Here is a 17,131-nt window from a genome sequence, read left to right as displayed (position 1 = left end):
AATTAAAATAATGTATTTAAGTATGCATTTTGAAATTGAAATATTTCCACTAATAATAAGGATGTAGATTTGTTTTTGTACTAACGCAGAAAAATCATATCAATAAAATAAAAAAATTTTTAATCATCATATCATATCATATTGTTATATCCTATAATATTCTATAGTAATCTGATATTTAGACATATTCCGTGCCTAGTTTCACCTAAAATGACTGGTCGATAACAAATTTTGACCCGTTATTTTGGAAATCTCATTACACATTAATCGCCGTGCTTTTCTTCTATATGTAACGTGACGAAGATATACCTCTTCATTTTATGGTATATATGTACATATATATATATATATGTATGTATGTACCCTGAATTATTTTGGTTGAGCCGAATGCGTGCTGCGACGGCGTTTATCATTAAAATAATCACGATGAGGTTTTGTGGTTTGTTTGCGCGCGTGCGAGATTGTCAGCTGTGTATTATTTCGGACCGGTTCATGAACGGCATTTGCGTGTACACTCAATCTGCTCCTTTCCTNTTCAATAACAAATGTTGACCCGTTATTTTGGAAATCTCATTACACATTAATCGCCGTGCTTTTCTTCTATATGTAACGTGACGAAGATATACCTCTTCATTTTATGGTATATATGTACATATATATATATATATGTATGTATGTACCCTGAATTATTTTGGTTGAGCCGAATGCGTGCTGCGACGGCGTTTATCATTAAAATAATCACGATGAGGTTTTGTGGTTTGTTTGCGCGCGTGCGAGATTGTCAGCTGTGTATTATTTCGGACCGGTTCATGAACGGCATTTGCGTGTACACTCAATCTGCTCCTTTCCTATCTTGACGTCATTTGCACTGCTCACCACCTACATTGTCGCCTTATGACATATTCTGATTCGAATTGTTCGTAATAATTTCTGGCACAGTGTGGTAAATTTGTTGACCTCTACTCCAAAGGCTAGCCGGATGTCATCANATATATATTTGTATGTATGTAACCTGAATTATTTTGGTTGAGTCGAATGCGTGCTGCGACGGTGTTTATCATTAAAATAATCACGATGAGGTTTTGTGGTTTGTTTGAGCGCGTGCGAGATTGTCAGCTGTGTATTATTTCGGACCGGTTCATGAACGGCATTTGCGTGTACACTCAATCCGCTCCTTTCCTATCTTGACGTCATTTGCACTGCTCACCACCTACATTGTCGCCTTATTATATATTCTGATTCGAATTGTTCGTAATAATTTCTGGCACAGTGTGGTAAATTTGTTGACCTCTACTCCAAAGGCTAGTCGGATGTCATCAGACGTTTTGTTGGGGAATAACCATAGTCAGGGAACCGGTCGAATTATTTCCCATCCATAGCGGTAGTTTATTTTAGTTGTGTGCGATGTAATTATTTTTAATTATTATATATCACAAGTGTCTGCTGCATCTACTATGTAATTATTTTTTTGTATTTGTGGAGTCGGCCGAACCAGCTTCCAGTTTCTGAGTCCTTCGGGCCTGGTAATGTATAATTTTTTTAATAATGTCTTGAGCCAATTTTGTTTATGTTTTTAGTGCGTCGTGCCATATGCACGTGTTTTTTTTTTATTTTATCATGTTCAGGTATTTTTGGTAAATTTTAGATTCCCAACGGCGAGGGGCACGTTCCAAGACCGCCCCTACCCGTTTTATTTGTTAATTAATCATTTATATGGTTTTCAATATTCTACTGGCGATGTGATATGAATAGTGGTACGTTTCTTTAACACAATGGTGTCCCAATGCCTTGCAAGTCATGACCAAACTACAAACAAATAGTTCATCAGTGTGAGGCTAGAATAGTGGTAGTATACCATGTTTAACGCTAGTCGTTCATCGTATTTCTCATATAAAAGTGTAGGTGTAACAATTTTGTTATTATTATTTGATTTTTTTCCTTTCTCTTTTGTTAATTTAATTTGTAGACGAGGTTATTTTCCTCGTGTTAACTTAATTTTTTTATCTATTTAATAAAGTCCTTTTTAATTTAACCTAATAACAAACTATTTTTTTGCGTTTTCTGTCTTCAACAGACTAGTATATCTTATTTTTTTATCCTTCAAAAATCTACTTCCCTTAGTTAATAAGGAATGGGCAGCGGACTCTAAAGTTAAACACTATCTACGGATTTGCATCGAAGCGTCGTCTTTTATGATAGTTTATGAATCAACGATCTTTAGATATAACTTTATTTTATTTATGAATCAACAATTTTCTACACTTAATAATTCGTTTAACATGGTTTATTAGTGTAATTATTTCTTTAATTCATGACTTTTTTCTAATTTAATAATGACTTATAATATAATCTGATAACTTAAAATATATTTTTTTTAAAGTCTTATTTTAGTCCAACTTGATGTCTTGCTGAATAGGTAGACGACCCACAATCTAAGTTTTTCTAGGTGCCATGAAGTTACATTATGAGTTGTTGCAAAAATTTTAATTTTAATCTTTTGTAACCTTGAAAAATGTTAAAATATTTTTATTGCGTTTTATTAAAATTCATTTCATATTTTATTGTATATTAGATAGTCTTTAAACTTAATTAAATAGTCATTTTTAGCAAAGTAAATAGCAATATTTTTCACATTTCATACTTGAATAATAACATTATTTTAATAATTTGTCATCGAATATGTAAAAATAAAGAGCATATAGGTACAATTAAAAAAAATTTACACTTTATTTACTATTAATGATTATAAAAAGGCAAAAATTTTATAGTAAATTAATAAAATATATACAAAGGTACTGTCAATTATACTGTTAAAATCTTAATATTCATGAAAAATGTTCTACAAAACTTATTATTTTGTTTTAATTTTTATGTGTTTTTTTTTTGAAGATATTTTAGGAAATATACTTTTCAGTGACATAGTAATTTATATAAAGTTTATTAAACTATATTTAATTCAATAATTTAGTTAAGATACATTTTATTTAACTTTTAAGTATTATCTGGTAATAAAAAATACATAACACTTTCTTAAAATTAAGAGAGTCATATTATTCTCTTCTTCCCATATACATCATTATTAAAATGAATAAATTTTCATACTTAATGCAGTTGTAAATACCAAATTTTTATTGCACTTTCAAATATGTCTTTTTTCATTTAGGTAGGAATACCAAATTTTTATGTAAAAGAGGATGTAAGTTTCAATCATTATTAAAATTAGTACCAAAACATTTTATGAATTAAACTTTTTTTTTTTTTAATTAAAATCAATATTATTTATGTTCAATGATTATATAATAACTTACGCAGATACTAAATTGTGTTTATAGTGCTTTGGTAACATTTAGGTTATGTTTCATTTTGCTATTTTAATTAAAACATTCTGTCAACATTTTTTTTTTATTATAGGGTTTTGAAGAATATGGAAATCTTAATATGGTGAGAAATTATTTTATGTAGACAAAGTAATCGGTTTTAAAAATAGGGCAACACGGGATTATAATGTGCAATTCATTGTTAAGTAAGCCTAACCAAACCCAACCCAAGGCAACGTAAAGTAGCAATTTTTGACTCAAATCGAAAAAACAAATATGATTAAAATGTTCCTTACGATAAAACATATCATTACAGAATGCCTCACATACGAAATTGTGCAGACCAAACAAAATATTCTTCCAAGCCTCTACATATCACTCGACCCCAACCCAAAACAAACCAAATTTTCTCAAAAAAATCCAGCACAGGGGGGTCGCGGCACAGTGGTGACGTGGCATAGATGGATCAAGTATAATGACATCTGACAGTGATTAAAATCACTATAAAAAAAAACGCTTCGATGCAAATCTTTAGATAGTGTTTAATTTTAAAAAATTGTGGATTATTCCAAAAGCTACATGATCTGCTAGTTCATTATTAATATCCTAATTAAGATAAAGTATGTCGAATGAAAAAGTGATTATTAAAAAATAGTATTTCCCATAAAAAAATTATATTGATCAATACAGTTTTCAATAAGTTATAGCATTATAAAGTTAAAAATGTAAAAAATAAAGTCGATAATTTTCATACAATAATAGCGTTTGGTAGCCATTTTCACCGTGAAGACAGAATAAAGTCCGAAATTTTTTTTTTACATAATAAAGTAGATTACATTAGTTTTAATTTAATATATATATAAAAGTGTCAGACTTTCCGGAACACTCTCAAAATTTAAGTTGAAAAAGTCAATTTTTTGTAAAAAATTTGTCATTTTGAATCCCCCCCTGTAGGCAGGTAAAAAGTCAGATTTATAAAAAAAATATACCAAATGATAGGTAATGACATCTATAAAAAAAAAATTATATTGATATGTTTATTTTTAAAAAAGTTACTATTTTTTTGCGTTTTCTGTCTTCAACAGACTAGTATATCTTATTTTTTTATCCTTCAAAAATCTACTTCCCTTAGTTAATAAGGAATGGGCAACGGACTCTAAAGTTAAACACTATCTACGGNACGGACTCTAAAGTTAAACACTAACTACGGATTTGCTTCGAAGCGTTTTTTTGATAGTGATTTTAGCTATTGTCAGATATCATAATATTTGATCCAACTATGCCACGTCACCACTGTGCCGCGACCCACCTGTGCTCGGTTTTTTTTTTATTACGATTATTTTTTATATTTTATTATTTTTTAAACTTTTTTTATTTAAAAACATATTTTTTTTCACAACAAAGACAAGTCCAGAGGTCAATTTTTTTTTTTTTTATTAAAGTATATTACATTAGCTTTAATTTAAGATATATATAAAAGTGTCAGACCTTCCGGAACATTTTCAAAAGTTAAGTTGAAAAAGTTAATTTTTTGTGAAAAAGTTGTCATTTTAAATCCCCCCTTGTGGGCAGGTTAAGGGTTAAATTTATGAAAAAAATGTACAAAATGAATGGTAATAATATTATGCATCTATATCAAAAAATTTATATTGATTTGGTTATTTTAAAAAAGCTATAGCAATTTTAAGTAAAAAAAATTGAAAAAATGTTGAAAATTAAAGATTTTTAAATTTGTAAATTTTTGGATGTTTCCCCCATTTACGGGGAACGAGGGAATTTTTTTCAATTTTTGAGGGTAATGTCTTTGACTAGATACGGTTTGTGATCTTTTGACGTATCGTTGAAAGAAATCGGTTTGGTGAGAGCTGAGAAAAGTGGTAACAGACACATAAAAAAAAAAAAGAACACATCTTAGTAAAACCAATAGCTTCTCAGCTTCGCATCGAAGCTAAAAGTGATGATTTTAATAAATATTTCTAGATAATATTTTTATCCTAAATGTAAATGTATACTTGATTAGAATAATGCGCTGTAAAATTTATAACAAACAATTTTTTTTTAGAAACTTATTTAGTGTAATATTGCCATATAGTTTGTAGAAACAAGTACGCTTAAATAAATCAAACATAACGTCATAGAAAATGTGCAAATTATTTATAAAAATATTATAATAGTAAAAATGTAAAGAAATAATTTAATATTGTTCTCCATTCTGTGTTGAGAGACTGTATGTAATTTTTGAAACGCAAAAAAGGGGGCGGATCATGTGACAATAATAAAAAAATACTTTAACTAAATCTGTTAGTTTCCAAAAAGTATACTAGGAAGTTAATAATTAAATAAAAATTTACAAATAAATTACTGCTTTTAGCATGAGTTTTCCTTTAAGTGCATACCATTTTCCCGTATTCCTCTATAATTATATAAAGTTTGATTAAAATACCACCAATTTTGAATATATTTTATGAAATTTTTAGAAATTCAATATAAAGTTCTAAAACGTATCATCGTATTTAATAAATATTCTACAATAATTCCATAAATGTTCCATAATAAATAAATATTCCATAAATATATAACGTTTTAGTGTGTATGTCTCAATTACTTGGACGACCACTCGCAGAGTTAAAATCTCATCTTTGTTGGTTCAGTAAGTGAAATGAATAAAGTTGAGTGAAGTAAATTAAAAGAAAGATATAAATGATAGAAAAATAAAGTGACTTTTATATATTAATATAGAATTTATTGTGATCATCAATTGATGAATATCAATAATGCCTCGAGTATGGACAGTTATCAAAGATAGGTGGGATTTAGTCACCTCGTGTGTCCAGAGTTGTATGGTGGCTATCAATCAATGATTTAACTCTGCCGCTGTGTGTATTAGTCTTCCTTCCTTCAACAAATGAATCATAGTGTCTATAGTTTTTTGCGTCGGGCTTAACTATAACACCTCATGAATTGAAGATTGGTCACTGCTTTGTATCGTTTATTATTATATTTACAATTTATGCGGTTGACGCACTGGAGAATTATCATTGTGGCACTAAGGAGCGCTAGGTCAGACTAAACGTTTTTATGATTGTATAAATCTTAGCTGTTAAGAATAATTTGTGTGACATTTTTATACTATATTTTACTACAATGTTTAAATTACTAACATAAATTGAGCTATAAATTATTAGTATTATTGCATTGGCTAATAGCAAAAGAAAACAAAGTATAGTCCACTATATTTTCATTTGAATTTTATTTAAATTGTTTTTTTTTACATGAAAATGAATAATCTGACGTTGCGCTTCTTAGTACCAAAATGATTAGTGTTTCAATGAGTCAACCGCAAAAATAGCAATTATATAGTAATTGATAAAATCGGACAGTACCCAATATTTAGTCCTATACGTATTACAGTCAGGACCGACGCAAAGATTACGTTTAAATTACTATTCATACAGTCTTCTAGCTAAGATAAAAGATAATAATATTTTTATCTAGATAAAAAATACCCAACACTGCTACCCAGATTATCATTTCTGTTTATAACCAAACTTAATAATTAAATTTATAAATTTTATTTCAGACTTTTGTAAATGTGAACAAAATTTTTGCAGAAATTTGTACGAATCGTGTAAGTCTTGATCATAAATGTGCTCAATAAAAAAGTTTAGAGATCAGCCCTTCCAAAAAAATGTAAAATTTACTTGTTTAAGTACATTTTTGTTTTATTGGGGAGAGGGTGGCAATATATTTTTTACTTGTAAAATTTCTGTATGAAAAATTCTTGAGCTAATATTTTTATATAATAATAATAGTAATAGATAAAGTACTCTAAATATTTATTGTATGTATTTTTAGTAAAAAATAAAAAAAAACACTTTCATTTTATTATTTTTTAGAAAATTTTTTTTAGATGTTTTGATGAAGGAAAAGAAAAAATTCTTAATTTTGTATGTTACTTTTATTATATGAGTGTATATTTAATCACATGATTTTTTACATATATAAAGCACGTAATCGTAAAAAATATTTACAAAGTAATTTTTTTATAATTGACCACTTAATTAACCAAAAAATAAATATAATATTGATAATTTTACTTTTAAACTCTCTTAGTAATGTGTTTAAGTCAAAAGAATTTTTTGCGTTCATCCTTTATAATTTATAAGGGTATCAACTTTATTATTCATCATTTATTTTTATTTATTAAAATATGTATGTCTTGGTGGAAGGAGGATTTCACCTCCATTCATTACTTTAAATTATTGTAAAAAGAAAGTTAACACTCTTATAAAGTATAAGGGATAAACATTAAAAATACTTTATCGTTGGTAAATTGACTAAAACACGGAGCTAAAAGTAAATTTCTGAATATCATATATTTATGTAGTATGTTTTTATTGTTGGCTAATTAAGTGGTTAATGATGAAAGAATCACATTATAGAAAATATTAATTTTACAAAAAACATTATGATATATCGTATAGTACAACAGCAATGTAGATAAATAAAAATAATAATTAAAATTGTATAATAAATGGTTATTGGCAATAAAAAAACAATTAAACCCAACCCAACCACACGTTGTTATCCAAGTTCATAAACTAAAAACATACGTGAATAAGCAATAAGGTTAACAAACTTTATGAGCGACGAATACTATACCTATGTATTGCAGAAACAGTATTTTTTATAGATGCCAATTTATAGATCACTGTTAGTAACAATCTCGGATTAATAGTCAATAAATTCAAGCTTTCACATAATGATAATGTTCGATATAGATGGTTTAGAATAAACGCAACATTGAAACAGATATACCTGGTCCACATAAAAATTAAATTAAATTGAAATTTTTTTAGCCCATTTAAATCCATATCGAAAATGTAACATTATCAAAATTTAATATCGATATCGAATTTTTACCAAAAAAAAACTACTGACATCGAAATTATTCGGAATTTGATATCTGTTGTCTATCAATATTATTCATAGAAAATTCAAGTATACAAGTATATTTGAACTAAAAAATAGATTTCCATGATAAAAGTGTGATAAAAATTCAAATTTCCCAATCAAAAAAAGTTTTGCAACTTCATAGAAATTTTTAATTGGATTAAATGTTAACTTTATCATGTTTAAAAACAAAAATCAGGTATATTTAAATAAAACTTTTAAAAAGGGTGGAGCAAAGATTTCAGAATGTAAAACACAGAATGAATGAACGCAGTGCCCGTTGATACTCATGCGGGTTCGTTAACGTTCGTTGTTTTATATTGTCTCAAGTCAAGTTATGTCGAGGAAAAGGAATAAGATGGACTGTATGAATGAATATAGAATGAATTTTCAATAGCATAACAATAAAAATTAAATATAACAATAAATAACAATAAAAATACCAATGTGGATAGGATTTTTTCAAAATTTAATTTAAAAAAGTTCTACTTTTAACAAGTAGTTTAAAAAAAAAGTATGTCGGATAAAAGGATTTTATATAAAGTTTTTTGAAATAAAAATGTGTGTTGATTCATACATTTTTCAATAACTTATAGGAATTTAAAGTTGAAAACATGATATCGAAAATCGAAAATTTTTAACACAAAAATAGCATGTTTTAAACGACAGCTGACATTTTTACGTGAAAGATAAATTTAATAAAGCTTATTTTAACATATGTTTGAAACTCGGAGTATTTCCGGAACATTTTCAGAACTTATGTTTAAAAAGTTAAACTTTTGTGCAGAAGTTGCTATTTTGAATATCCTCCTGTGGGCAGACAAAGGGTTAGATTAAAAAAAAATTATATCAAATAAAATGGAAATACCTAAGGTTTCAATATAAAAATATATTATTTTGATTTGTTCGTTTTTAAAAAAGTTATGGTAGTTCTAAGAAAAAAATGTCAAAATTTACCAATCTTAAATTGTTTATTTTTGGGGGTTTTTATCCATTTACGGGGAACGAGGACAATTTTTTCAATTTCTAAAGGCAAGGTCTTCACCTAAATACGATTTGTGAACTTTTGACGTATCGTTGAAAGAAATCAGTCCAGTGAGAGCTGAGAAAAAGTGACGACAGACATAAAAAAACACAACATAGTAAAATTAATACCTTCTCAGCTTCGCATCAAAACTAAAAAAAAGATTCAATTATGATTTTGAGTTATCCATATCATAAAATATATATATATTTTTTAATTACTGTTATTTATATTTTAAGACGTTTGAAGAAGATTGTATCGTATTACAGCACAAAACTGAATTACATTATTTCCCATACGACAGTATGTATAGATCATGTTAAATAAAATTCGTGTGTCACTTGTTAAAACATATAACTGTATTATCAAAACAACACAGAAATTCATTTTAATACCTTTGAGAAAATTAACAAATTATGAAAACATATTATTTACAGAAAATGGTGCTAAAAATTTGGAATCATTTATAGAAGAGTTAGACGACAATATTGAATTCAAAGTACTTAAAATGCATGTGAGTTTATTAATAAGTTTATGATAATTACGTATACTTGACTTTAAATTACAAACTTTCACAAATAAAATTTAATTTAAAATAAATGCAGAACTCATCAACGAATACATACGAATCAAAATTAATGATTTTTTTTCAATAAAATGTATTTAAAATTGACACCTAAAATACCTTAAATTATTCATTGCGAAATTATATCTCATAGATATTGAATGGTTAATTTATATATATATATATATAATTAAAAATATGTTAAGTAAATAAAACAAAAAATGGTATAAAAATTCCTACACGAATAAAAGGAATTTTTTAGTTTATTAATATATCATTTAATAACTGTTGGATCGTTAATTTTTATGTTTATAAAACCATTATTTTCTAAACCTTTTTAATATTCATATTCGATATTATTAAAAAAAATAATGAAGACGGGTATAAAACCGGAATACCATGTAAAGCACGTTTTTATTAGAAATAAGTTTTGTACTTTATCTAAAATGAGTTTTTAATGTAGCAATACTACTGATTAGAAACGTGTAAGGATGAGAATCTCTCGCCCGTGTCACATTACAATAGTAATAGACTTGGTTAAGAAGCAGTGTGGAAAAGTAGAACAAATTTTTTTATACATAAACCGCTCATAAAAAAATTGGACGTGATGTTTTTGTTGTAAATGGCAATGGATGCAAAAACATTAGATATATTTAAGTCTGAAATTTGATGATTTTAATTTTTTGAATGTGTATTCATTTGGAATTTTTCGTAATATTTTTTTAATACATTAACTAGACTGCTTCAATAAGTTTTGATCATTACCATATAATAGCTCTATATTAATAATTCACAGATTTACTAACAGGCCGAATTCGAAAAGTTATATTTCCAAAGTTTATTTTTTAAATAATAAAGTGCACTACGTGTAATTTAATGTATTTTTTAATATATTTGGACGTGAAAATTATAAAAATAAAATATATAATGAACAAATTAATTGCATCAAAACGTTATGTTGTCCCATTATTAAATGTTTATGCTTAAAGCACTCTAAAAAAATTACACTCTTTATAAAAATGTCCGAATTTTCACATATATTTGGAAGTTTTTAACACGTAAAATTTAAGGGAAAATTTTGATAAATAGTAATAAAATCACGACTTGAATCAAAATTATTTATTTTATTTAACGTTATAACAATTAAAAGGTTAACAACATTATTGCATTTTACATTTTAGACAATTAAAACGTTATGGATTTATAATGATTTCCGTTTGCGATAACATTATTGATATTGTTTATCTTATTAGGAATTAATCTATCATCTATCGCATGTTAGAAAATCCTTCACATTGTTTTTACGTCGAGAAACAGTAACTAACTTGTAATTATATTTTCCCTAAATTTATTGTACTTTGCAAGTTATAACAAATCATCAATATTTTCGTTTTGTTTTATTTCGTTTATTTTGAATTTTTGTATTCTCAGGAAGAAATTTAAAAAAACTATGTTATAAAAACATTAATTTAAAAAAACCCAGCACAGTGGAATCGCGGCACAGTGGGGACGTTGCATAGTTGGGTCCAGTATAGATTTAATCTGACAGTGATTAAAATCACTATCATAAGAAACACTTCGATGCAAATCTATAGATAGTGTTTAATTCTAAGAAATTGGTGGATAATTACAAAAGCAACAACAACTTCTATTTCCTTAATTATAACCAGATTAGTAATTCTTAGACTCCATAACTTTTAGCTCAACTTGAAAGTTTGAACTTGACATGATTAAATAGAAAAAAATGAAATTGTTAAGATTAATATGCAGTCAGCAAATTTTGTAACTACTATTTACAGTACATTTATCAGAATAGTTCGACTTTTTTTTACATTATTATCGTAATAGATCACTTAAATAAAAACCATAGTAATCATATCTAATTAATTTTTGGTGTTTAAAAAGATTCTACAATGGAAATATTCATAACTTAATTAATTTAAATGATTCATTTTAACTAAAAGAACCAAAAAAAAAAAAATGTTTTTAAAAAGATTTACTTAATTGAGTGTACTATAAAATTTGATTATAATTGTAAAAATCTATTGTTAAATTCAGGTGAAACTAAAAACCAGTTTTTTTTTAATTTATGATTTTTATAGCAACATGTTACAAAATAATTTGGAATATTATAGACTGGTAGTAGCACACATGAATAGAGTTAAAAAATTAATAAATTACAAAGTAAAATTATTTACTTTTGTAGTTGAATACTTTTATCATATTAAATCAAATTCGACAATGAATACTTTAAGAATATTAGAAATTAATGATTTTAATTGGTGGTATGGAAAAAGCTGGTTAAGCTACTTTTTATTTAAATAAGGAATAGTTTTTCGATTTTTAAGAGTAATAACTTAAACTAAATACGAACTGTAATCATTTGACGTATCGTTGAAAAAAGTAGGTGTAATGAGGTTTGGCAAAATAAATTGTAGCCACAAAAAGAACCACATAGTAAAATAATATTAACATGAATATAAATTTCTTCTCACGAGGTGAGACTATAGTGATAGGATCCTTTATATTTATTGAAGTTATTGAATGTAAATGAGATAAATATCAAATGATTTGAAAATTTTATTCTAACTCAAAAAAAATGCAAAATTTTATTGGCCACAAACGAATTTGAACCTCGTGTCCTAGGCATGTAAAACACAAGTGCTCCCGACTCGTTCGTTGCTTTCGTGTAATGAAAAAATTGGCTATTTAAGCTAACTTAAATTTAAAAATTACTTTTTCGATTTTAAAATAGTAAAAAAAATTTAATAAGTTTAATTCCTTATGTGTTATGAACTTCATTCTATGTCAATTAAATTATATAATATCCATGAAAGTCAATATATTCTCCTAATATGATATTTTAAAATAAAATAAAATACAAAACCTAGAATTTTAATAGAAAAATAGCATATTTTTGAATACGGTTGCCATTTGCGCATAGAAGATAGGTTGTCGGGACAAATTTTTTTTTTTTTTAATTTTATAGTACATAAAATAAGCTTTAATTTGATATATGGTTAAAGGACGCAGTATTTACGGAAAATTTTCAAAAATTAAGTTGAAAAAGTTAGTTTTTGTAAAATAGTTGCTATTTTAAAATCCCCCCCAATGAGCAGGTTGAGTGTTAGATTTTCAAAAAAAATGATACCAAATGAAAGGGAAATATCTAAGGTTTTAGTACAAAAAAAATTATGTTGATTTGTCTATTTTTGAAAAAGTTATGGAAGTTTTAAGATAAAAAAGTGAAAAAAATGACAAAATTTACCGATTTTTAAATTTGGATATTTCCCCCATTTGCGGGGAACGTGGTAAAATGTTTCAATTTCTAAGAGTAATGTCTTCAACTAGATACGATTTTTGATCTTTTGACGTATTGTTGAAAGAAATCGGTCCAGTGAGAGCTGAGAAAAAATGGCAACAGACATAAAAAAATATAAAAAAACACATCATGGTAAAATTACTACCTTCTCAGCTTCGCATCGAAGCTAAAAGTTTGCTATCTTTTTTAATTGTGGTTATAACACATTATTTGTTAATTGTTACAAATATTTTTTACGTTTTATGATTACAATTATTTTTTGTTAGTTATAATTTTTGAATCATTACGATACAAACGTTTTGAAAACGGACTGAAGCCTTTGATAATAATGTCAAATTTGTGTATTAATTTTTGATAATTTATGTCATGAGTACACTACTTGTGTGTAAAATGAACGTGTATATTAAAAATATCATACTGACATGTGGAACTTTTGAATCATTTTTTACAGTGTATTTATGAAATGTACAAAACATTATATTTTAATCTGAATTTTGATTATTAATTTATTTATTAGTTTTAATTTTTACAAAAAGTATAAGAAAATCACATATACTTACATAGAAAAACGTTTAATGTATAATAAATTTAATTGTTCTTGTTCGATTTTTCTGTTAGAATTTTCGTTATAAGTATAAAGAAAACATTTTTTGGAATAATTAAATTATATTGTCTAATATTTTTTCTATATTGTCATTAAATACAAATTTTGTTATTTTTTAACAAGACATTTCATAGTGTACAGTAGTAAATATTTGTATGCTTCAATGCAAAGCTGAGAAAATTGTATTTGTATGATCCCGTGGATAAGAATACTTCCACGGCCCCTCTGCCAGTCGTAAGAGGCGACTAATGAGATTGTGTCAAGTCGACAGTCGGCGTAAAATTTTGTCAAAAAGTATGAGGAATCCTGTGGCCGACTTCAAGTAGTAGGGATTAAGGCGTGGAAAAAGAAGATACTTCTATTGTAACAAACAGATTAATCATTAAATAAATTAATATTTCATGACCTACTAGTCTATCTATTCAGCACCAAAGTTTCTCTGGCCCAATTAGTGATAGGTCGCGTATAGGGTGACATTGTTCCTTATAAAAAACTCGTAAAATCAAGTAATATTTGTTTTTAGTCTAAAATGAGACATCTACATGTTTTTTTTTTTTATTTAATTTTTACTTTCTAGTTATAAGCTAATTCGTACAAAAAAAAAAATAAAAAGATTAATCAAATTGCTGCCGTAAATATTTTATGACAGACCCTAAAATATATATTTTCAAAATGTACAGTTAGATATAAATTTTAAATTTATTTTTTACAGAAGAGTTATATTGCTAATGATACAAGTTTGGTAAATGATTCGATTTATGATGAAAAAATAAAAGTTCAACTAGGAAATATCCAAAACTCGTCTTTATGGAATTATGTCAAAAAGGATCTCGTTAAATTGGAATCTAATGAAAATTCTTATACAACACTTGAAGATTTTATTAACAATTCAATAACATACGGAAAAACTCTTCAATTTGTAATTAAACACGCGGTAGAAAAAATTATCTATGATCGAACTACAAAATATGCGCTTTTGCTAGTTACATATGCCTATGAGGCTCAATTAATTAATTTTTTCCCACAATATTATTGGGAAACATTTTTAAAAGTTTGTGAAAAATTAAGAATAGCTCAATTTACTTTCATGGATTACGATGAGTTAAGTAGCTATTTGGAGTATTTGAATCGTGAAAAACATGATGAAAAGAGAAGAATGTATAAATTAAAAGTACTGATAAAGGAATTCGCAAGCCATTTCTTTACACCCGAAGAATTGACAGAATATAATTTTGAAGTGTCTAAAGATTCAAAATCCAATGATTCAAATACACATATATTACCACAAGATGTAATTAATATATTATTTAATGGATTTCCCGAACCTCACGGAGATGTCAAGTCGTACGATTTTCATCTTATACCAAAATCACTAGATGAAATAATGGAAAAGTTAGAGATTATTTTTAGCTTAATTCACGCAGAATATAATTTAATTCTGAAAATAGAATATAATAATGTTTGATAAGTACAATACGTAGAGTATACTGATATTCGTATATGTTTATTTTTCCACTAAAAACTTTTATAATAATTTAAGCAGAATAAAAAAAAGAATAGAAAAAACACACTAATATTTTTTTAATTAAATAATTAATTTAGATAATTTATAAAATAAATCATTTTTTAAAGAAATTAATTTATTAACAAATTGATATGAAATATTATATATGATAAATATTTGGTGTATTTTCGAGGTAAAATTAATGCTCCCAAATAATTGTACAACCTATCAACTTAAAATAAAAACAATAATCTATTATTTTATTTATGTTTTTTTTATCTATGAAAGGTTATAGTTCTATTTTTTGGAATTTTTATAAAAAAAAATGAATTGTATATTACTGTAATAACCAAAAATTAAACAAAATAATATATAAAATGGGGAAAATAGAATAGTGAGTGGGTTGGATTGATTTATAGGGGTCTCGGTATGAGACTTTTATATATTCTAGCCTTAATAATTTAAACGACTCAACAAATATTACCTCATTCTATTTTTGTTTATTACGTGAAAATTTAAGGAGTAAAACATGCAAATAATCATTTACGCTTACTTTTATTTCCTTTCGTTGTTGTCTGAATTGATTCGATTATAGAGATTTATATGTATATTAGATGTTAATCATCAATATGGGCTTTTATACTTCGAAAATAAACGTCGTTTATAAAATATACACTTAAAAGGATTCTATACAATGGGGCCTGCGTCTATTATGATTTATTATTTTTTTATACTTCTCAAACTCTTTGCATATTATATTAGGTTTTTACAAATAATATTTTCGAAAAATTCCCTATAGTCGATATGGATATTTTTAAAACTCACTCTGAACTTCTCAAAACAAAATTATAAGAATATGTTTATCTAAGTAAAATTAAAACTATATTAAAAATATTATTAATTTAAAAAAACTAAAAAATNTATTCAAAATATAATCTACAAGACTGTGGTGGTCCAACGTTTCTTATTATAATTCTTTGGCTGGCGCGGACACAGTTAATCTCATTAATACACAATAAATATTACTACAATACACCACTTGATGTCTTATAAGTGTATTGGTTACCAAAATGGCAGGACATGTCCGTAAAACTGCATCACATTTAAGGCTGATCATGAATGAAGGATACAAAAATATTTGAAACTATTAAAAATAATTAAGTATTAATTTTTTGTAAGAATTTTTAGGTAAAAATAAATAAGACTTATTGCTGGATAAATATTTTTAATCATCTAAAAATAATGTTCACCATTTAGGGTAATATGAGAAAAAAAGAAACCAAGTCGTAGGGGCAAAGCATTTAATTAAACCGACACGAATTCCACGTAAAAGAATATTGACAAAAAGTTTACCAGCAAGCAAATCTCAGTCCTTCGCGATACACAGAATACGCGGCCCGCGCCTCTTTTATCAGCCGTCGCTCAACTTCGTGTATATGGTAGTGTGATTGACTAAACAGCGTGCCATACGCCATGGTACAAAGTCCAGCAAGTACCGTGCGGCCGACGACGACTCACCGCATATACATTGAATTCCTCATCGTAACACCGCCATACAATCGTCGTTTCGTCTGAACTATTTTTCTTGCCTCACCGTAAGACGTATACATCGATTACTGTGTTTTTCTTTGTTGCCTAATTATTTATTCGGCCTTTGTTGTTAAATATTTGCGTACTGTATTATCATTATTGTTTCTCCTTTCAGTAAACGTCTCGACGTCATTCAGTGAACCATAAAACTTGTCTACGTTTATTTTGCTCAGCACGTTAGTGTCCTCTGTCAGTGATATTTAGTACATGTGTTAGTAATTATACTATTTTGCTATAATTAATAATTTGAAT

At 26.7% G+C, this 17,131-nt stretch overlaps 1 protein-coding gene across 1 annotated transcript; it reads left to right on the top strand.

Moving 5' to 3' along the window:
• Positions 1 to 1,469: 1,469 nt before the first annotated feature.
• Positions 1,470 to 15,355, top strand: LOC126906605 (uncharacterized). The gene is made up of 8 exons (XM_050687271.1): positions 1,470 to 1,523; positions 3,164 to 3,196; positions 3,412 to 3,441; positions 6,898 to 6,945; positions 7,214 to 7,264; positions 9,534 to 9,597; positions 9,732 to 9,808; positions 14,498 to 15,355. Exons 3-8 carry the CDS (start codon positions 3,439 to 3,441, stop codon positions 15,248 to 15,250), a joined length of 996 nt encoding a protein of 331 aa, XP_050543228.1. The 5' UTR covers positions 1,470 to 1,523; positions 3,164 to 3,196; positions 3,412 to 3,438; the 3' UTR covers positions 15,251 to 15,355.
• Positions 15,356 to 17,131: the final 1,776 nt, after the last annotated feature.

Source organism: Daktulosphaira vitifoliae, unplaced genomic scaffold, assembly GCF_025091365.1.
Source record: "Daktulosphaira vitifoliae isolate Bord-2020 unplaced genomic scaffold, ASM2509136v1 Scaffold_5, whole genome shotgun sequence".
Lineage (NCBI taxonomy): Eukaryota > Metazoa > Arthropoda > Insecta > Hemiptera > Phylloxeridae > Daktulosphaira > Daktulosphaira vitifoliae.
This window is presented reverse-complemented; position numbering and strand designations above follow the sequence as displayed.

Excerpts from the sequence above, each read along its gene's own strand:
- LOC126906605 (XM_050687271.1), top strand. Across the intron at positions 6,946-7,213 it reads CAGAAATTTGTACGAATCGT|AAAATTTTTTTTAGATGTTT; the intron begins GTAAGTCTTGAT and ends ATTATTTTTTAG. Across the intron at positions 9,598-9,731 it reads ACATTATTTCCCATACGACA|AAAATGGTGCTAAAAATTTG; the intron begins GTATGTATAGAT and ends TATTATTTACAG.